At 44.6% G+C, this 21,991-nt stretch overlaps 1 protein-coding gene across 1 annotated transcript in view; it reads right to left on the reverse strand.

Moving 5' to 3' along the window:
- Positions 1–21,991, reverse strand: part of GCA (grancalcin) — a 53,857-nt gene that overhangs the window by 5,333 nt on the left and 26,533 nt on the right. Inside the window, exons 2-6 of the mRNA XM_040439384.1 lie at positions 19,066–19,203; positions 15,136–15,205; positions 12,072–12,115; positions 9,274–9,421; positions 5,122–5,235 (exon numbers count right to left, since the gene is read on the reverse strand). Of these exons, the coding sequence (XP_040295318.1) occupies positions 5,122–5,235; positions 9,274–9,421; positions 12,072–12,115; positions 15,136–15,205; positions 19,066–19,203 (514 nt within the window). The remainder of the gene's footprint in view (positions 1–5,121; positions 5,236–9,273; positions 9,422–12,071; positions 12,116–15,135; positions 15,206–19,065; positions 19,204–21,991) is intronic.

Consider the following 21,991-nt stretch of genomic DNA (forward strand, 5'->3'; position numbering starts at 1 on the left):
TTCTTTACAACATTCATCTGACAGGTTAGATCATGTGCTATTTTTATAGAGCAGCTTGTTACGGACAAAATGATATCAAATAGGTCTACTTTCTTTGTTTGAGTTTTACATGAAGCATTTTTGGAAAAAAAAAAAAAAAAGCAACTGTCTTCATTTTCTGAACGCCATATTTTTTTATTTTTCTGCCGATCGTCTTGTGCAGTGGCTTGTTTTTTGCAGGAAGAGTTGATGTTTTTATTGGTACCATTTTTGGATACATATGATTTTTTGATCACTCATTATTACACTTTATGGGGCAAGGTGACCAAAAAATTGGTTGTTTTAGCAGTTTATTTTTACAGCGTTCACCTGAGGGGTAAGGTCGTGTGACACAGATCGTTACAGACGTGGCAATACATATAATGTATACTTTTTCTTATTTATTTAAGTTTTACACAATAGCATTTCTTAAACAAAAAAATTATGTTTTAGTGTCTCCATAGTCTGAGAGCCATATATTTTAAAAAAAATTTGACCGATTGGCTTAGTTAGTGTTGCATTTTTTTGCAGTATGAGGTGACGGTTGGATTGGTACTACTCAAAAAAATAAAGGGAACACTTAAACAACACAATGAAACTCCAAGTCAATCACACTTCTGTGAAATCAAACTGTCCACTTAGGAAGCAACACAGAGTGACAATCAATTTCACATGCTGTTGTGCAAATGGGATAAACAGGTGGAAATTATAGGCAATTAGCAAGACACCCCCAATAAAGGAGTGGTTCTGCAGGTGGTGACCCCAGACCACTTCTCAGTTCCTATGCTTCCTGGCTGATGTTTTGGTCACTTTTGAATGCTGGCGGTGCTTTCACTCTAGTGGTAGCATGAGACGGAGTCTACAACCCACACAAGTGGCTCAGGTAGTGCAGCTTATCCAGGATGGCACATCAATGCGAGCTGTGGCAAGAATGTTTGCTGTGTCTGTCAGCGTAGTGTCCAGAGCATGGAGGCGCTACCAGGAGACAGGCCAGTACATCAGGAGACGTGGAGGAGGCTGTAGGAGGGCAACAACCCAGCAGCAGGACCGCTACCTCCGCCTTTGTGCAAGGAGGAAGAGGAGGAGCACTGCCAGAGCCCTGCAAAATGACCTCCAGCAGACCACAAATGTGCATGTGTCTGCTCAAACGGTCAGAAACAGACTCCATGAGGGTGATATGAGGGCCCAACGTCTACAGGTGGGGGTTGTGCTTACAGCCAAACACCGTGCAGGACGTTTGTCATTTGCCAGAGAACACCAAGATTGGCAAATTCGCCACTGGCGCCCTGTGCTCTTCACAGATGAAAGCAGGTTCACACTGAGCACATGTGACAGACGTGACAGAGTCTGGAGACGCCGTGGAGAACGTTCTGCTGCCTGCAACATCCTCCAGCATGACCGGTTTGGCATTGGGTCAGTAATGGTGTGGGGTGGCATTTCTTTGGAGGGCTGCACAGCCCCCCATGTGCTCGCCAGAGGTAGCCTGACTGCCATTAGGTACCGAGATGAGATCCTCAGACCCCTTGTGAGACCATATGCTGGTGCGGTTGGCCCTGGGTTCCTCCTAATGCAAGACAATGTTAGACCTCATGTGGCTGGAGTGTGTCAGCAGTTCCTGCAAGACGAAGGCATTGATGCTATGGACTGGCCCGCCCGTTCCCCACACCTGAATCCAATTGAGCACATCTGGGACATCATGTCTCGCTCTATCCACCAACATCACTTTGCACCACAGACTGTCCAGGAGTTGGCAGATGCTTTAGTCCAGGTCTGGGAGGAGATCCCTCAGGAGACCGTCCGCCACCTCATCAGGAGCATGCACAGGCGTTGTAGGGAGGTCATACAGGCACGTGGAGGCCACACACACTACTGAGCCTCATTTTGACTTGTTTTAAGGACATTACATCAAAGTTGGATCAGCCTGTAGTGTGTTTTTCCACTTTAATTTTGAGTGTGACTCCAAATCCAGACCTCCATGGGTTGAAAAATTTGAAATCCATTTTTTTATTTTTGTGTGATTTTGTTGTCAGCACATTCAACTATGTAAAGAACAAAGTATTTCAGAAGAATATTTAATTAACTCAGATCTAGGATGTGTTATTTTTGTGTTCCCTTTATTTTTTTGAGCAGTGTATATTGGGAGGCATATGCATTTTTGATCGCTTGGTGTTGCACTTTGTGATGTTAGGTGACAAAAAAAAAAAAATGCTTTTTTTGGCACTGTTTATTCAATTTTTATAGAGCTGGTTGTTATGGATGCAGCGATACCTAACCGCTACTTTTTTTTATTTATTTCCCTTTAACACAAGTTTTGAACAAAAAAAAAAAAATGGTTTTAATGTCTCCATGTTCTGAAAGCTATAGTTTTTTTTTTTTTATATAGGGGCTCAATTTTTGCAGGAGGTGGTGATGGTTTTATTGGTACCATTTTGTGGGACATGTAACATCCCAGAGTTATGTTACGAAACTCTTTTACCCCGCTACAACCTGTTAAGGGCATTAACTTTGTCATCTTGTGTAATTTCACATTATATTCTCATATATGTGCATGCTAAGCCTTGTTAATTGTATGTTGCTGTAATTTCCATGTTCACCAGCGGGTGGCAGCAATGTGTTAGCAGGGACTTAGTGTCAGTTTAGTGTTTCTAGGCTGGAATAGTACATTCCAGTTAAGCTCCCCCCTCTGAGGAGGTGTGGAATGTTCCCACATCCTACCTCATGGGGAGAGAAGGAAGTTGAGTTAGTGTGCCAGCCACCCCGGCTAGGGGAAGGCTGTGCGTGTAGGAGCTCCCAAATATAGGGATCCAAAGCCAGGATCTTGTCTCGGCTGAGACAATTGATCATCATTCCCAGCCTGAGCCTTGCAGCCTCAGCAGGTAGAAAGCAAGCAGCCACCTCCAGTATTCCAGGAAGCAGCATACCCTGTGAGCACAACTGTGAGTACCGTCCAGAGACCAGGAGAAGCCAAATTCCTCCTCAGATAGTCAGTCTCCAAGATAGCAGAAAATAAATTCCTGCCACATTACAGAGCCACTAAGCAGACGACTTATCCTGCAAAGAGCTCCAGGCACATGATAGAGCAGAAGCCAGATTCCTGCCACACATTGCCAATACCTGCTGGGACTTCAGACTAATGCTGTATCTCACGTGGATTAATGCTGCAACAAGTAAAGACCAATTTGAACTTTACCAAAGGTCTGGATCTCAATTATTGCTGCTAATCCTTCAATTACTCCTATTAGCAACACACTCATTTTATTGCAAGTGAGCCAGGATCCAGGAGTCCAGCCGTACTAAGGTAGGAGACACCGTTGACACTATTGCTATTACCACACAGAGACGTTACACCACTCTGGCATTCCCAACCTGGTACGTGAGTTACAACACCTTAAAAGGGCCCTGTGACTCTACCCTGCGCACGCTGCAATTGGCGTCACGAACAAAACCATAGACTATTATACCCATATCCTGACCAACTGCATAATTTGGCGTCCGTGTAACCATACCACGGTCCGGCCCAATGCAACATATGCCTTTTTGATCACTTGGAGTTGCACTTTTTGTGATGCAAGGTGACAAAAATGGCTTTTTTTTTTTTAGGGTGTTTATCGGACAGGGTGGATCATGTGATATTTATAAAGCCGGTTGTTACGATGCAACAATAACAATATTATATATATATATATATATATATATATATATATATATATATATATATATATATATATATATATATATATATATATAATTTATTTATTTTTTCTATTTTGAACTTTTTTTTTTAATTACTTAAAGGGTTTCGGTCATCAGAAATAACGATATGTAGCTGGCTGACATTAGCACATCGCTAATGTCAGCAGAACATAACTGTATGACTTATATCTCCCTGCCACCGTTCATATTGCAAATGAGCCTCTAGGTGCTAGTTGGGCGTTGCTGCAGCACCTAGAGGCTCCGTCCTCTCACAGTTTGGCACGCCCTTGTAAAGGTGATTGACATCCTCGGTCTCCTCTGTGCCACGCAAATTCTGACCCGTCCATTTTAGTATTAGGCGCAGTGAGTGGAGGACGCTCGCCTGCTGCCGTCCGTATGTAACCAAAAAAAAAAAAAAAAAAAGTGTTTTGGTACGGTTTTCATTTACAACGTTCATCTGACAGGTTAGATCATGTGCTATTATTATAGAGCAGGTTGTTACGGACGGGACAATACCAAACATGACTACTTTTTTGGGTTGTCTGTTCCAGTTTTACATAATAAAGCATTTTTGAAAAAATGTATTTTTTTTTTTTTTTTTTTTTTTTTTAGAGTCTCCATATTCTGAAAGCCATATTTTTTGGGCGACTGTCTTATGTAGGGGCTAATTTTTTGTGGGATGAGATGACGGTTTGATTGGTACTTTTTTGGGGTGCGTATGACTTTTTGATCGCTTAGTATTACACTTTTTGTGATGTAAGGTGACAAAAGATGGCTTTTTTGACAGTTTTTATTTTTACGGTGTTCACCTGAGGGGTTAGGTCATATGATATTTTTATAAAGCCGGTCGTTACAGACGCGGCGATAACAATTATGTCTGTTTTTCTATTTATTTTTTTTTACAATTTTGCGTTTTATTTTGGGAAAGGGTCTTTTTTTTTTTTTTATTATTATGGAAAACAGTTTTTTTTTTACTTTTGTCCCACTCTGGGGCTTCAACTTCTGGGGGTCTGATCCCCTCTGCAATGCATTATAATACATCGTGTATTGTAATGCATTGGCTGTCAACTTGTATGCTGACAGCCTGCCTGTGAGACCCAGCCTAAGGGGCTGGATCTCACAGGCTTCTGTAGGAGGCAAGCTCCGATGCCCATGGAAGGCATCGGGCTTGCCTTCTCTGCCATTGGGTCCCTGCCACTGCAGCAGTCAGCTTTGACAGCGGCATACAAGGGGTTAATACGAAAACACAGATGCCGGCGTATGCAGCAGGGGTCCGGCTGTCAGTGACGTGCGGGTGCGTCATGTACGTCACTGGTCCTCAAGTCCGTCCAGTAGTGAAGTACATGTACGGCAAGGGCCCTTAAGGGGTTAATAAGTTACACATAGCTTTATGAATAGATAAATCATTACCTGTCAAAGCCCGGAGCTTGACACAGCACGCCACATAGTCGTCAAAGTATATCCTGCCGTTCTTACTGTAACGCTTCACTAGAACATTCAGGGTTTGTGGGTTTAACCTGTACCCTAGAAATAAAATAAAATAAAATAAAAACACAGAAACTCAAGGTCATGTTTTTTTCCCCTAGATTTCATAGAGACGCTGGAGGCCAGAGGTAGGTGTACATGTAGTGGGAGCAGTGATAACATGTCAGGTGCACTGCAGTGTAATGGACACTGTGCAAGGAGTCAAATCAGCAGGGGACATGGTAATCTTCAGAGGGGCAGCCCCATGCATTGGGTCTGTATCGTCAAGTCTCTGCATAAAGGACCCTGAAGGCTACCTCGTTTGATCAGATTCAGAAAATGGTAACAGCTGCACCACAGCAGAACTGCATGCAAATAAAATGCAGAGCTTTCAACACAAATACTTTTTACTTAAAGGGATTGTCTCAGTTCAGCAAATGGCATTTATGTAGATAAAGTTAATACAAGGCACTTACTAATGTATTGTGATTGTCCATGTTGCCTCCTTTGCTGGCTGGATTCATTTTTCCATCACATTATACACTGCTCGTTTCCAGGGTTTACGTCCACCCTGCAATCCAGCAGCGGTGGTCGTGCTTGCACACTGTAGGAAAAAGCACTGGCCTCTCTGGTGGCCGGGACTGTGGGAGCTCAGTCACGGCCACCTTGGAAAAGAGCAGTGTATAATGTGATGGAAAACAATAATGGCTCTTACCGGTAATTGCTTTTCTTAAAACCCATGCGACCAGGACAGGACAGGAAACCTGAGAAGATAAAATGGTTCACACCCCCACAACACCTCAGCGATTCTAATAAACCCAAAGTTTAAAAGAAGGGGGGGGATTTTTGGGTGCCGTCATGGGTTTCAAGAAAAACAATTACCGGTAAGAGCAATTATTGTTTTCCCCTCATCCACACAAATTGAATAAGTAGATTCTCGTCAATCCTCCATGCTGACGTGGATTCTAGGTAGAAAAGCAAACACCTCCTGACATCAAAACAGTGGAACTTCACTTCCAGGTTATTGGTTGAATTTGGACAGAAGGAGGGTAAAATCACACCCTGACTTCCACGGCCGGCCTAAGACAGGTTGAGGCAGACTCCCAAGCACGCCTAAGATAGACTTCTGCATTCTTATCCAAAGGATCCACTATACATCCTAAGTCATCAAAGGGTAGAGCCGATCTTTTAGCTATTTTTGCCACCGGGGCATCTACGGTGGTAGCTTTATCCCATATTCCTGCTACAGATTCCTCAAATGGGTATTTCCTCTTTACTTTTTTGGAATGAAAAAATTTCTATCAGGATTTTTCTATTCTCTTTTGATTAATGCTTCCATATTTTTATGAACGGGGAAAACTATGCTTTCTAGAGCCAAGACCCTCGAAAACCTGGTCAGCAATAGATTTAGGTTGTTTTACATCTAATTGCATGGTGGCTTTGACAGCTTTCAGTAATGGCTCGATATCTTCTGGTGGGAAAAAAAAGCCCTTATCTAAAAAGAAAGAATCCTCCGATAGGGCCTGGCCAGATTCTTTATCCTCTTCTTCATCCGAAAAAACTGTATCAGAGTCCTTATAATAAGAAGGCTTGTCTGTAGACCTTTGGCGACTCCAACCAAGTGATGTAATGGACGCTTTAACCTCTGACCGTATTAAAGCTCTCATTTCTAGATAAGTTGGGAGATTCTTCCATAACCAACTTATCTATACATGCTTGACATAGCGGCTTAACGTAGGAGAAAGCTAAGGCTACTCTACATGTTCCACACTCTATGCTTAGTTTTCCTGGATGATTTCTTAGGGTTCTTTGCTGCCTATAACAATAAAGCAAGACAACACCCCCATTAATTAGGAGAGGATAAATCTCACCAGTAGTAGAGTCCAGCTTCCCCACCCCTCAGGACCAATACCAAGCTTGTGGGCCTCGAGGATTTCAGTGTGTTGGCGTGTCCCGTTTCACCTGGTTCCGTCATACTGGCGGGAACCCAGATCCTGCACAGCACTGTGTGCATCCAAGGCTGGCTGTCTTCTCATGCCGCCAATTTATATTTCGCGCCTCGACTCCTTTAAACCAATAGGTCCCCTTAGAGCGCCTAATCCATGTCAGAGGATGCCTCCACCTCTTCCGGCAAGCACCCGGGTATGACGTCTAAGTGCCGGAAAAGGCCGTCCCCGCGCGCATGCAACGCCCAAGAGAGCGGGCCGCCATCTCGGAAGTGGGACGCCGATCATACCGCAGCAACGGACCGGGAGCCGCCTGACCATGGCCACAGCGGCTCCCTGGGAGGCAAAGGGGGAATGCAGGAGGAAGATCAGTCTCAGGCAGCAGATCCCCAAGGAGACTGACACCGCCAGGGATAGGTCCCGGACCTCCCCAGCTCCCGAAGGCAAGAACCAAAACGAAGAATGAGCCAGAGCTCTTCAGGTACCTCCTATCCGGAGGACAGGAAACAGAGCTGAGGTGTGGTGGGGGTGTGAACCTTTTTATCTTCTCAGGTTTCCTGTCCTGGATGGGAGGTCCTGGTCGCATGGGTGCCATCATGGGTGAGGGGAAAAATGAATTCAGCCAGCAAAGGAGGCAATATGGACAATCACAACACATTAGTAAGTGCCTTGTATTAACTGAAGTGAGATAACCCCTCACTAAAATCTGTGCAGACTTAGCTTTGCACCTTGTTAATGGTTCTCATCTCTGCACCATAAAAATTACTTGAAATTACTGCGAGACCTCTAAGATCACTAATGTACACTTTAAGCAGCTGCCCGTGTGTGGCCAGCCTGATACAGTCAGTTCATATCCATTTGCGGCTCTATTGTATACATGATGTGAGCACAGTACAATAGACCCACGATCACATATGAACTGACTGTCACTAATTACTATGATGCTGTCAGTTTGGGTCAGGGAGCCACGGTCGGTCAGAGAGGTGCTGCCCAAACACAAAACCTGTTTGCTGGGCTGAACATGGTCATGTGAATCAGCCCTATGGGACCATAATGCTGAGATTGCTGCAGGATCTGTACACTTCCAGATTTCATAAAATAACAGACTGCAAAAATTGAAAATATCATGAATAGCTATTCCGATATAGACTTAAAGGGGCTGTCTGGGAATAACTACGTTTTAACAGATGCTTGCAAAATGCCTCCGCAACTGAAAGTATGATACTTACCTGCACTCCACCATTCCCATGTGTTCACCTTCCAGTCCACATCTTGCTTACTTCCTCCCCCCAGTATGGACATTGGTCATGTGTTCTGCTGCAGACAACCTCTGGCTTCAGTGGTGATGTGTCCACAATAGACAGGTGACTGTTTAAGCCAGTCATTGGCTTCAGTGGATCAAATGCCCATGCCTGGAAGGAAGTAAATAGTCCATGGACCAGAAGATGGACGTGTGGGAACCACTATACATGCCTGGAATGGCTGGTAGCAGGTAAATAGGATTCTCTCCTTCTATTTAAACTGGTTTCAGCGGTAATGTGGTCACATTCAGCACTTCACTGCTGAAGCCAGTCATTGGCTGGATTGGAGCATTTGACCATGCCCATAGCCAGCCAAATGTCTATAGTGCCAGGACCAGAAGATGGAAAGAGTGGAGGCAGTGTGGAGGATGGAGCAACAGGAAGCAGGTAAATATGAATCTTCTGTTTCTGGGGCACTAGAGGAGCTTATTAAAAATATTTACCGGAAAACACCTTTAAGGGTTATTCCCATCTGGACATTTACGGCACATCCACACAAGATACCATAACATTTCCAATAAATGCAGGTTCCTAGAAGTGGAACCTGAACCTATCTCAGACTGCTGGGAATGAGAAGGTGGCCGCATGTGAGACTTTTCCACTAACTTCTATTTTTGAAGTCCCATAGAGGTCATTAGAGGGAGCCAATAATGTCCACCTCTCTATTCCTAGTGGAGCTAGAGGAGGACCCATTCTCTAAAATCAGCGTGCATCCTGCATATGGGACCCGCAACTATCTGACATTTAGGGCCCATCCTGTGGATAGGCCATACATTTTCAGATTGGAATAACCCTTTAAAGAAGATCTAAAGACAGAACATTAACCGGTTAGCACACATTCAGTAACTTACCCATAGACAGAATGGCCTGGTTCATCTCATGATGCTCCACCGTTCCACTTCTGTCACGATCAATGGCACAGAAGTTTTGTTTCCAGGCACTCAATGCACCCCAGAGCTCTTTGAATTCATTGAATCCCATTTTGCCAGTATGGTCCATCTGATTTTGGTTTGCTTAAGGAGTTTATCGGATACTTTATACTTACAGACTACCTCCTTTGAGAAATAAAAAAAACTTTAGCGCAGAAGTCTTCTGTCCTGAAGCAAGGTGATCTCATTGTCTGCCATGTTACAAACAGACAGGCACATGTACACCTTTGGGGTCGATTTTTTTGTAATTGCATTTTTACTCCTTTTGGGCTAAAAAAATTTTTTTTTATTGGTTTTTATTAAAAATATTCAGCTGTTCTGTCTGAAAGGCTGAACTGTCCAGCTGTGTGAATCGTACTTTCACATTGTGCATCTCTCTAAATTACTAATAGCTCAAAACACTTGCCATCAGCTGAGCTGCCTGATGGGATAAATGTAAAAATACAGAGCCTGCTACTACAGAATCTCAAGGCTGCAGCGTTCTGCTGTCCGCCTGACGAAGTGAAGCCAAACAGATCTGTCCTGGCACACAATATGTGTATACCAAATATAATGTAAATTTCACATATTTACTGTTCAGTAGTTAAGTAGTTTTCTTCCTCTGCTACCCACTGTTTCCTCATAAATTACCATGGCATCGACCTGTAGTTCTGAGCCTTTGTTAGGTCGAGCATGCTCAGTGTGTTGCCATCAATTGTCTAGCTAAGTGTCTTGTGAAACAAAGGGTGTGTTAGTGTGCTGGTGATTACTGTGGTTATACAAGTTGCAGATTTCCCTCCCCCCCCCCCCCATATTTGCCTCAGATTTTTTCCACTCCATTGCAACGTATACAGTCAGGTCCATAAATATTGGGACATGGACACAATTGTAACATTTTTGGCTCTATACACCACCACAATGGATTTGAAATGAAACGAACAAGATGTGCTTTAACTGCAGACTGTCAGCTTTAATTTGAGGGTATTTACATCCAAATCAGGTGAACAGTGTAGGAATTACAACAGTTTGCATATGTGACTTGTTAAGGAACCAAAAGTAATGGGACAATTGGCTTCTCGGCTGTTCCATGGCCAGGTGTGTGTTATTCCCTCATTATCTTAATGACAATGAGCAGATAAAAGGTCCAGAGATCATTTCCAGAGCTGTCACCATCAGTGAAGCAAGCCATCATTAGGCTGAAAAAACTAAAAACCCATCAGAGAGATAGCAAAAACATTAGGCCTGACCAAAACAACTGTTTGGAACATTCTTAAAAAGAAGGACCGCATCGGTGAGCTCAGCAACACAAAAAGACCCGGAAAACCACGTAAAACAACTGTGGTGGATGACCGAAAAATTCTTTCCCTGGTGAAGAAAACACCCTTCACAACAGTTGGCCAGATCAAGAACACTCTCCAGGAGGTAGGTGTATGTGTGTCAAAGTCAACAATCAAGAGAAGACTTCACCAGAGTGAATACAGAGGGTTCACCACAAGATGTAAACCATTGGTGAGCCTCAAAAACAGGAAGGCCAGATTAGAGTTTGCCAAACGACATCTAAAAAAGCCTTCACAGTTCTGGAACAACATCCTATGGACAGATGAGACCAAGATCAACTTGTACCAGAGTGATGGGAAGAGAAGAGTATGGAGAAGGAAAGGAACTGCTCATGATCCTAAGCATACCACCTCATCAGTGAAGCATGGTGGTGGTAGTGTCATGGCGTTGGCATGTATGGCTGCCAATGGAACTGGTTCTCTTGTATTTATTGATGATGTGACTGCTGACAAAAGCAGCAGGATGAATTCTGAAGTGTTTCGGGCAATATTATCTGCTCATATTCAGTCAAATGCTTCAGAACTCATTGGACGCGCTTCACAGTGCAGATGGACAATGACCCAAAGCATACTGCAAAAGCAACCAAAGAGTTTTTTTTAAGGGAAAGAAGTGGAATGTTATGCAATGGCCAAGTCAATCACCGGACCTGAATCCGATTGAGCATGCATTTAACTTGCTGAAGACAAAACTGAAGAGAAAATGCCCCAAAAAGACAGTTGCAGTAGAGCCCTGGCAGAGCATCACCAGGGATGAAACCCAGCGTCTGGTGATGTCTATGCGTTCCAGACTTCAGGCTGTAATTGGCTGCAAAGGATTTTCAAGCAAGTATTAAAAAGTGAAAGTTTGATTTATGATTATTATTCTGTCCCATTACTTTTGGCCCCTTAACAAGTGGGAGGCACATATGCAAACTGTTGTAATTCCTACACCGTTCACCTGATTTGGATGTAAATACCCTCAAATTAAAGCTGACAGTCTGCAGGTAAAGCACATCTTGTTTGTTTCATTTCAAGTCCATTGTAGTGGTGTATAGAGGCAAAAATGTTAGAATTGTGTCGATGTCCCAATATTTATGGACCTGACTGTATCTGTGCATTTGGTTGCTACAAGGCAGAATGTCCCCAGAACATTTCACGTGAAAAGAAGAATTTGTTTGTGTGTGGGGAGGAGGGGGGAGAACACAGGAAAAGCAGCTCTCGTCAGAGGCTTCCTGCAATTTCAACCTTTTGGCCCAGCAATTACATTTTAAAATATATATATTTTTTACATGCAATTTATATTAGCAAATCTACATTTCTCATTTCAGCAATTTCGTTTTTGCATTTATGGCATCTGCCTATTTACCACGTGTTTGAAATGACAACAAACTTTCATATTTCACTTTCTATTCTGTGTAAGGATACATCCAACATGGCAATCATAACCCGACAGGTCTCTAGACTGAAGGCTAAAATAGAAAGAAAATAAGACAATAAAATAGATAAATTTTGACAATTACTTGAATACACAAACCACTCAGTACAAACCTGCAAATAGTCACATTATGCCAAAAAATAATAATAAAAATAAAAAAAAGTTGTCCAAGTGTTTACTACTTATGACCTATCCTCAGGATAGGTTATCAGTGTCTGATCGGAAAAGGTCCAACTCCTGGAACCCCAGCCAGTGACGCAACGTTCATCACATGGCCCAGGCACATCCACTATCCAATGGACAGCACTTTGCTTGATATGCGGCGAGGAGGCAACAGCACTATCTGGAGAACTGCAGCCTGTTCAAGCCCCACCATGTCGGACCCCCACCAATCAGATAATGATGACCTGTCCTCAACATAGGTCATCAGTAGGGATGAGCAAATCGACTTCGGATACTTCATCTGAAGTAGATTCGAATAAAACTTAGTTGTAATATACTGTACGGGGCGGGAGGTACCACTTGGAACCGAACCAGAGTTCGGTACTAAGGTTTTTTTTACAGTAGTAATTCACAAAGTTATTACACAAAGTCTCGCGACACTTCGCAAAGTAATAACTTCGGCTCATCGCAGCCAATACATTCTAATACTGTACAGCATTACAACAAAGTTTTATGCCAACCGAGTTTGGATGCTTCATCCGAACTCTATTCACTCATCCCTAGTAATCAGTATTAAACCAGTTTAAAACTCCTGGCAAAGACAAGACAAAGTTATAGATCTCTAAAAGGTGCTACGAAAGGTTATCTGCATGTCATAGTCAATGATTACCAGCAATCGGAGATACTGCCCTGAACAAGCCAATATAATCACACCTCCACCGCAGAGAGATGAGCACAGGGATAGTCCAGGGTTACATTAAAGGGGTTTTCCACGCCGATCAGCTGGATGTAAGGAAGGCCGAACTCCGTGTAATTGTTTACCTGCTTGCTGAAGACAGCACAGTGGTGAGCAGGTGCAATTACAAGCCTTCCTATTCACTTCTATTGGACGGCTCCTTCCTATACTCTTGAATACTACAGAGTCGTGTAGTAAATGAATGAGACGGCTTGTAATTACGCCTGCTGACCTCTGCGATGTCGACGGCAAGCAGGTAAACAAACAAGTAGGGTTGTAGCGGGTATCGAATTATCGATCCCTAAATCAAATACTTTTGTACCGTATCGACTCGATACTGGGATTTGACATTTACCGATACTAGGCTGCGCTACTGTGCAGCCTAGTATCAGAGAGCATGGCGCACGCTGCTCTCAGCACGCGCCATGTTCTCCTCAGCAGCACAAGGGAGGAGGAGTCTCTCCACCCCTCCTTGTGCCGCTGCTGCCAATAAGAGAGGGGCGGAGGAGGGGCTGTGGCCACTGCGCTACCAATGATAACTCACCCATTAATACAAATATAGGCGGTGGGTGCCGGTGGCAGAATCACATAGCCGGTACCAGACCTCTGACAGGGCACTGTGATCCGTGGCAGTTAACTCCTCAGGCGCAGCCGTTAACTGCCACGGACTGCAGCGCCCTGTCATACAGGTCGGGGGCCGGCTATGCGATTCTGCTGCCGGCACCCGCCACCTGTATTTGTATTAAAAGGTTATGTATCTTTATTGGTGGCGCAGCGTGCCCCCACCACCAGTACTAAAAACATTGGTGGCGCAGTGCGACCCCCCCCCAGTATTAAAGTCATTGGTGGCAGTGGCCACAGGGTCCCCTCCTCCTCATTGGTGGCAGTGGCAGCTTCCGATCGGAGCCCCAGCAGTGTAATCCTGAGGCTCCGATCGATTACCATGGCAGCCAGGACGCTACTGAAGAATAAAAATTTTACATTTAAATCACCCCTTTCCCAATTTCTATATAAACAATAAATATATTACATAATTGCCACGCCCAAAAAAGTGCTAACTATTAAAATATAGAAAGATATCTCCTATGTGGTGAAGCCCGTAACAGAAAAAAAAAATTATAATTAAAAACACACGATTCGCCATTTTTTTGTCACCTTGTCCCCCCAAAAAAATAGGAACGGACTGTTCGATTATCGGCCGGACATTCCATTTGGAGTTTTATTTTTTTCGCGTGGTATCGAATGGTATCAAGTATCGAAATACGATTTCGATACCATAAAAAAGAATGGAAATTTTGGTATTGCAACAACCCTACAAACAAGGGACGGCTGAGGTCGCATGGAGCGCGGCCTTCCCTTCATCCAGCTGATCGGCGGGTGTCCCAGTTGTCGGACCCCCGCCAATCTGATACCGATGACCTATCCTGAGAATAAGTTGTCAATATTAAAATCCCTGAAAAAACCCTTAAAAAAAAATATAATATAGAAAACTAAAAAAAATTTTTTTTAATGCATAGCATAATGGCCTATAGGGTAACGTGATAAACATGTTGACAGTAGCGCCCCTTCAATCCACTCAGTTTAGCATATACAAATCTATACATTCCCCTATCAAAGCTCATTACAAAAGACATCTGGCTCGCACAGATAACACTGGAGCACTACCAGATGTTGCACACCAGGGGTCAGCAGCCTCCGACACTCCAGCTGCGGTGAAACTACAACTCCCAGCATACTCCACTCACTTCTATGAGAGTTTTGAGAACAGTCAGGCAGATGTGCATGCTTGGAGTTGTAGTTTCACCACATCTGGAGTGCTGAAGGTTGCTGATCCCTGTTTTTATCACCAAGAACATTTTCCCCTACGCCAAGGCCTCGTGCACTCCCCTATTGCGGCTAAGCTTTGTGTGGAGCCATTATACGTGACCCACATGGCACCCGACAGGGCACTGTACTCGGGCATGTGGAGGTTCGTAAAGCTTATTGGCACAGAGCCTCCATGTTGTGTGCATGAGGGCTTACCCAACATGAGTTTTATCCACAGCTTTCTTGGTAATGGGTGCAGGATCTATTTAACCCTCACACACCACACATCTAAGAACGACGTTCCATGTAAAACCGCCGTACTGACAGTAACCAGGGTATAATGGACTTACGGGAATAGGTGCCACTAACTCCAGCCTGGGTTAAACATCTCTGCAGTTCTTCAGCGTCTATTTCACCATCCTACAGAAGAGCATTTAGTTAAAAACACACCCAAAAGGGATTACAGGCAAGAAAGCATTCATCTAGAACTGAAGCATTGTAAAAGTTCTTTTTCAGACATTTTCAATTTGTAGCAGTTGCAGAAAGACTTAGGGCACTTTCACACTAGCGTTTTTCTTTTCTGGTATTGAGTTCAGTCACAGGGGCTCTATACCGGAAAAGAACTGATCAGTTTTATCCTAATGCATTCTGAATGGAGAGTAATCCGTTCAGGATGAATCAGTTCAGTCCCTCTTACGTTTTTTTTGGACTGATCACTTGCGGAATGCCGGATCCGGCACTAAGTGTTCCGGCAAAATAGATCTGGCTTTTCACGTCTGCGCATACCGTTAAAAAATAAATAATAATACCGGATCCGTTTTTCCGGATGACACTGGAGAGACGGATCCAGTGTTTCAATGCATTTTTCAGATGGATCCGCATCCATCTGAAAAATGCCATCAGTTTGCGTCTGTATTGCCAGATCCTCTGCCGCAGGTGTGAAAGTACCCTTAGACGGAAATGGTTAAACCAGATGCAAAATGTACATAAACGGAGCACGACGGATGGTTAAGATACAGAATACGTTTTTTTTCCTGGCGTTTTCTGTTCTGCTGATGAATCAGAAGAATGGAAAACAGAACGGTGATATGGTCCCGGTCTAATGTGCCGCCTCTCACCCGATCGCAGATGTCAGGAGAGATGAGCCCCTGCCAGGCGTCTAGGAACAGCCTTCTCCCATCTTCCCCATCAGAGCACATGCATACTTGGCTGCAAAACTGTTGACCAAAGGGGCGCTTGATCTACAGATAAGGTGTGGTTTGTGAGAAATGCATCAGCGCCAATACTGGTTTTTACAGAAACAAATACAGAATTGCTAAATTAAAGAGGTCTCTCTTAAAGGGACAGCACCTGGAATATCTTGAAAGGGGTTATCCGAGTTATTATTTTGTTCTATGTTCCTAACTAAGCAAATATAACAGCTTTCCAATTAACTCACTTTATCTCCGGTGGCTGGTTTCTCAGGTTTCACTGAGGGTCACATGACCTGTGATGTCAGCTTCTCTCCCTGCTTTGATATGTGCTGGCCACGCCCCCCTTCACTGCTGTCTGCTCTCCCCCTAAGATTCTTAACCCCTTCAGCTGCACATACTGGCTAGCTGCAGCAGTGACAATTCTGGGCACAGGATCTGACAGACTACAGAGAGCATTGCACAAGAAGGTAGGGCGAAGATCCTGTGTGTATTAGCAGTGTCATTATACAGCTGGGACTTGTAGTTCTACACTTACAAGTTGCTGTTGATTCTCCCAGCACTCAGGGCAGCTCTTGTATCCACTCCCTTAGCGGTGTCATTATACAGCTGGTACTTGTAGTCCTACACATACAACATGCTGCAGAGTCTCCCAGCAGGCAGCTCTTGTATCCACTCCCTTAGCAGTGCAGGGGGAGGGGCAGAGATTGTTTTTATTGCATGTAAACAAAGGGCCAGAAAAGAAACCAGGGAAATGAGGAAATATATATATATATATATATATATATATATATATATATATATATATATATTTTTTTTTTTTTTGCATAAAACTTGCTTAGCTCAGTTATATATCAGATTTTCAGTGCTATATTTTTTTTTTTCATAACTCGGACAACCCCTTTAAATCCCTAAAAATCCTTTTACATGTCAAGCATTTATCGGGAACGCACCAGACGTGACCCAAGTTGGTGATCATACTTGCCTAATCCCTGGCACTGGGTCCCAACTCATTTCGCTCCCTGGCCTCCACTTTGTTGATGCAGCTGCAGCCAAATCACTGGCCGCGGCAGTGATCTGCTTTCCTTGGGTCATGCGACCATTTCACATGGTGCAAGGGGAGCAGCGGCCAGTGAGGGACCATGAGTCGGGACCCAGTGCCAGGCATTAGGCAAGTATTACCATAACCAAATTGGGTCACACCAGTCATAGATCTGGAAAGGAGTGCATAATCCCTTTAAGTGACGGCCCTCAGGCCTTGTACTGGGCTAACAGGGTATACGTTTTCCCTGGAGAGTTCCTAGAAGATCTTATTTGTAAGACACGTACAGAACGAGCTCTGAGAAGTACAATCATTTCCTCACACAGGATATGACATAACATTACACCATTCATCATTTACCCTTTATCAGAATTTCCATTGCAAACAAACAGAGAAAAAGCAGATCTTCAGGCCTCTTGTGAAAGGCTACCATTAATGGTAGAAACAGTTCAGGTCCCCCTTAGCAGGAACTAAAACATACTGCATCAACGTCTCTACGATGAGAGCAGAGAACTTTAGGGAACTACTGATGTAAAAACTCCCCATAATGAAGCCATCAGCAGAACGGCTCCAAACCCAGAGCAGCTGAAAACTAAAAATTCTTGACGCCTCCTGCTAACCCACCAGAAACCCGGCAACACTCAGTGACACTCCGGTATTAGGGCACGTTCACATCAGCATTATCTATTTCCATTCTTCTGTTCTGTTATAGGAGCAGAACAACAAAAATAACGGAAGTTCCGGATTCAGCACACAACTGACAGGGATGGAGCTGAACTGATCCCCTTGACTATAATGGGGTCCATACTGGAGAAGGTTTGCCCTGTAGGCAAGACTTTTCTCTCCACTATTTCCGATCTGTGATGAAGGCCCCGAACAGAGCCTCTAACGCACATGTGAACATAGCGTAAGGGAACATTCACCCTACCGTGGTGCAATCGTGCACTCATGGGCACGTTAGCACTACGGTCGTGCGAATGTACCCTTAAAGGGAGCCCGTCAGCAAATCTAACAATGCAGACACCACTAGGTAGGGGCTGGGAAGAGGACACCTGTATCTTTGCAGAGCTTTTATTTTCAGGAGTAGTGTGAATATGAACTTTTATTTTGCCAGGTTCTGCTCCTGACAGTGCACTGCAGGCGGAGCTTCACTGTGAAGAGCTCCCTTCACCGAGTTGCATTACGGCCCCTCCCCTTTGAGTGACAGCTGTAGCATCCAGCCAGGAGACCACTAGAGTTGTCGCTCAGATGCAGCTCAAGGTAGACAGCACTTCACAGTAAAGCTTCGCCTCCAGGGCAGTTGAAGGACCAGAAACTGGCAGAATTAAAGTTCATATCCACACTACTCCTCATAATAAAAGCTCTGCACAAAAGGTATGTTTGCACTGTTCTCAGCTACTACCTAGTGTCGTTAGCAGTTCAGCATGGTCAAAAACTTCTGACAGAATCTTTTTAAGGGAGATCTATCAGGAGATTTGCACCTATGAATTTGCCTAACGTGTTGGAGGTGCTCTTAGCAGCTAAGGGCATCTGTGTTGGTCCTATGTTCACATGTGCCCACATTGCTCAGAAAGATTTTTTACTATATGCAAATGAGCCTCTAGGAGCAATGGGGTCGTTGCCGTTACGGTTAGAGGCTCTGCTCTCTCTGCAACCGCCGTGCACTCTGCACTTTGTCAAGTCCAGGCAGCGAAAACATCATCACGCCTGTCTGGCCTTGTCAATCAAATTAGAGGGGGCGTGGCAGATGCAGAGAAAGCAGAGACTCTAGATGTAAGGGCAAAGCCCCGTTGCTCCTAGAGGCTTATTTGCCTCAGCAATGTGGACACATATGACCATGAGACCAAAACAGATGCCTTCAGCTGCCAAGTGCACATGTAACAGGTCCGCCAGTGTCATAGGTACAAATCTGCTGACAGATGCCCTTTAATTACATATAATTTGTCTGTAGAAGTGAACGGTAAAGGGAAACTGTCAGTAGAAAAAACGCTGCCTCAAGTAAGACAAGTGCTCCCATAGGAGGAGGACATGACCTGTACAGATCTTACCTGTCCAGCCACTGCTGTGAAGTAGCTCCACATCGGATCGCTTGCAGCATACTGGGGTTGTCCATAGAAGCCGCCGTGTAGATTCGGTGCCATTGTCTGCCCTATCATTCCCATTTGTGGGTTCATGTTTCCATACGGCTGTAGAAAGGGGGAGCGGAGATAAGATCAATCAAAAACGTATTCCATATGAGTCGTCCACACATCAGCAGCCTACGACACCCTACTTTTATAGCAGAAGAACCCCTCTAATAACCTTTGCACCCAAGCTTCCTGGCAATGGAGAAGAAAGTGGAAGAAAAGGGCAACTGACGATATACTGTCACGTGAGAATATTCATCTGAAGATACCAGGATAGCTTACAGAAGTCTATGCAAGTGGGAAAGCTGGGGGACAGCCAGTATTGCTGCCTGCAGAGCTCTCACAGCTTCCTAAACTCCTGAACGGCAAATCTGCTTAGTAAAGGTAAGGCATGAGGCAGAGGACGTGGCATTAAATGGTTACCCACTCAGTGTGACAACCACTCAGTGCACACTTCCAATCTGGTTGTCACTTTTCCCAGCTGTGGGGGGCCAGTAGATCATAGCGTCCAGACCATGCGGTATAAATTTAGATGTTGAAACCTTTCATATGGGGAAGGCAGCCGCCCAAGGAAGAGAGCAACCCCATTGATTACATAAAGGGGTACTCCATCTTATAAAGCGATGGTGTATCGCATATGACTGGTTGCAGTTCCCCGTGTAGCCGGGGGGGGGGGGACGGGACGGGACACAACGCTAAGGTTTCTAAGATGCTCGGAGCTTTTGGAATCCAGTATACCCAAATGTTACCGCCCCATTGACTATAATAGGATCTGGCAGAGATCTAGCCGCTACCCATCAGATACGCCGGGATTCGGGCAGATAAAATAACAGTTGTGTGCAGAGGTCTTCTGTGTCCATGCCTCCGCGCGGCAAAAGAGGAGACATGGCTGTAACATGCAGATCGCTGACACACTGAAGTCTGTGGGCCAGATTTATCATTACTCTGACAGCTCACTCCACTTTCACATATGGCTAAAGTCAGTTTTAGCCAAGTCAGATTTATGACCGGCCCTTTAAGACTGTAATAAATGTGGTTTGATGGTAGCAGTTTATCCGTCAGTAAGCAGCTTTACAAAAGTCGCACATCTTTACGAAAAAGTCGTACGTTTTACGAAAAGTCGCATGTTCTATTAAAAAGTCTAAGATAAGTATGGTCCTCACTGGAGTGAAATTGCGCATTTTTTTGCGACTTTTTAAATAGTCCCAATAGTGAATCTGTCCAGAGATTCATTTACATAAGAAAACACACCCACTTTCAGAAAACTGGCGAGCATAGTGCAGAGCAGAAAAAAAGTCGCAAATTTGTGCGCCATTTTAGCGTTTGCGCATTTTTTTGCGACTTTTTCCCTCCATTATTCTGACTTGAGCTAATGATAAATCTGGCCCAATGTGTCTGCACTGTGATTGAACACTGAGTGGTATAAATCTAAGTCCTTGGGTCTTTTCAATGCAACATCTTTCAAGTGCAACTCTTTAAGTGCACATACTGAATTATACCAGAATGGAACCAGAAGGGGACCAAAGGTAATTACAGACATAGTTATGCAAACAATGTTTCTATTTTTCATCTTCTTCCCACTTTTCCACAACCTCCTGAAATACCCCCATATCCATTTACCCAGCAAGGAACTATTCATCTCTCCCGCCATCTTATCTTCTCATCTGACCGCTTGCACAAACCTGTTTGGCAACTTAAAACACTTCCTTCCCAAACACATACAGATACCTCATGGCCTCTCTTATTCTCACCTACTAACACTTCCTCTGCTTCTTATTGCTGGCGATAGCTCTCCAAATCCTGGCCCCCCTAAGCAAATCCCCACCATCACCTCTACTTCCTACTACAAATTTTTGCAACCCCTTAAACCTAATAACCATTCCTGTGACCCCTGCTCCTTTGGTTCCTCTTGCAGGAGCATTATGGAACGCTCGTTGTCTGTAACACACTGTCCTACATTCATGACGTCTTCATCTCTCGAAAACTTTCCTTTCTGAGTCTCACAGAAACATGGCCGACACCTGGATTTCATTTCACTCACACCCCCGCCCCGACTGAAAACATGGTAGGAGTTTGTTTTCTCCTATCAGACACCTGCTCTTACAGCCCAACTCCACTGCCACCCTCCAATACGCTCACCTCATTTGAAGTACACTCTGTTCGCATCTACTCTCCCTCCAACCTCCAAGTAGCTGTCATTTACCGCCCCCCCCAGGCCCAGCCACCATCTTAACAAACTTAACACCTGGCTTCTACACTTTCTGCCGACATCCCCACTATCATGGGTGACTTCAACATCCCTATTGACACCGGCCACTCAGCCGCATCTAAACTCCTGTCACTCTCTTCCTCCTTTGGCCTCTCAGTGGTCTTCCGCTCCCACCCACAGAGATGGTCACACTCTGGATCTCATCTTTACCCGCCTCTGCTCCCTATCAAACCTTTCTAATTCACATCTCCCCCTATTCGACCACAACATACTCACCTTCTCTTCACTGGTCTCTTCTGCTGCTCCCCCGGTCTACACACTAACACACCCCCACAGGAACCTTAAAGGGGTTCTGCACTTTGTTTAAACTGATTATCTATCCTCTGGATAGATCAGCATCTGATCGGTGGGGGACCGACACCTGGGACCCCCGCTGATCAGCTGTTTGAGAAGGCAGCGGCGCTCCAGGAGGGCTGCGGCCTTCTCACTGTTTACCGCTGGCCGAGTGACGTCACGACTTGTATCAACTGGCCTGGGCGGGGCTAAGCTCTATTCAAGGGAACGGAGCTTAGCCGCTCCCAGGCCAGTTGATACTAGTCGTGACGTCACTGGGCCTGCGGTAAACAGTGAGAAGGCCGC

The sequence above is a fragment of the Bufo bufo genome, chromosome 7 (genome assembly GCF_905171765.1).
Source record: "Bufo bufo chromosome 7, aBufBuf1.1, whole genome shotgun sequence".
In the NCBI taxonomy this organism is placed as follows: domain Eukaryota; kingdom Metazoa; phylum Chordata; class Amphibia; order Anura; family Bufonidae; genus Bufo; species Bufo bufo.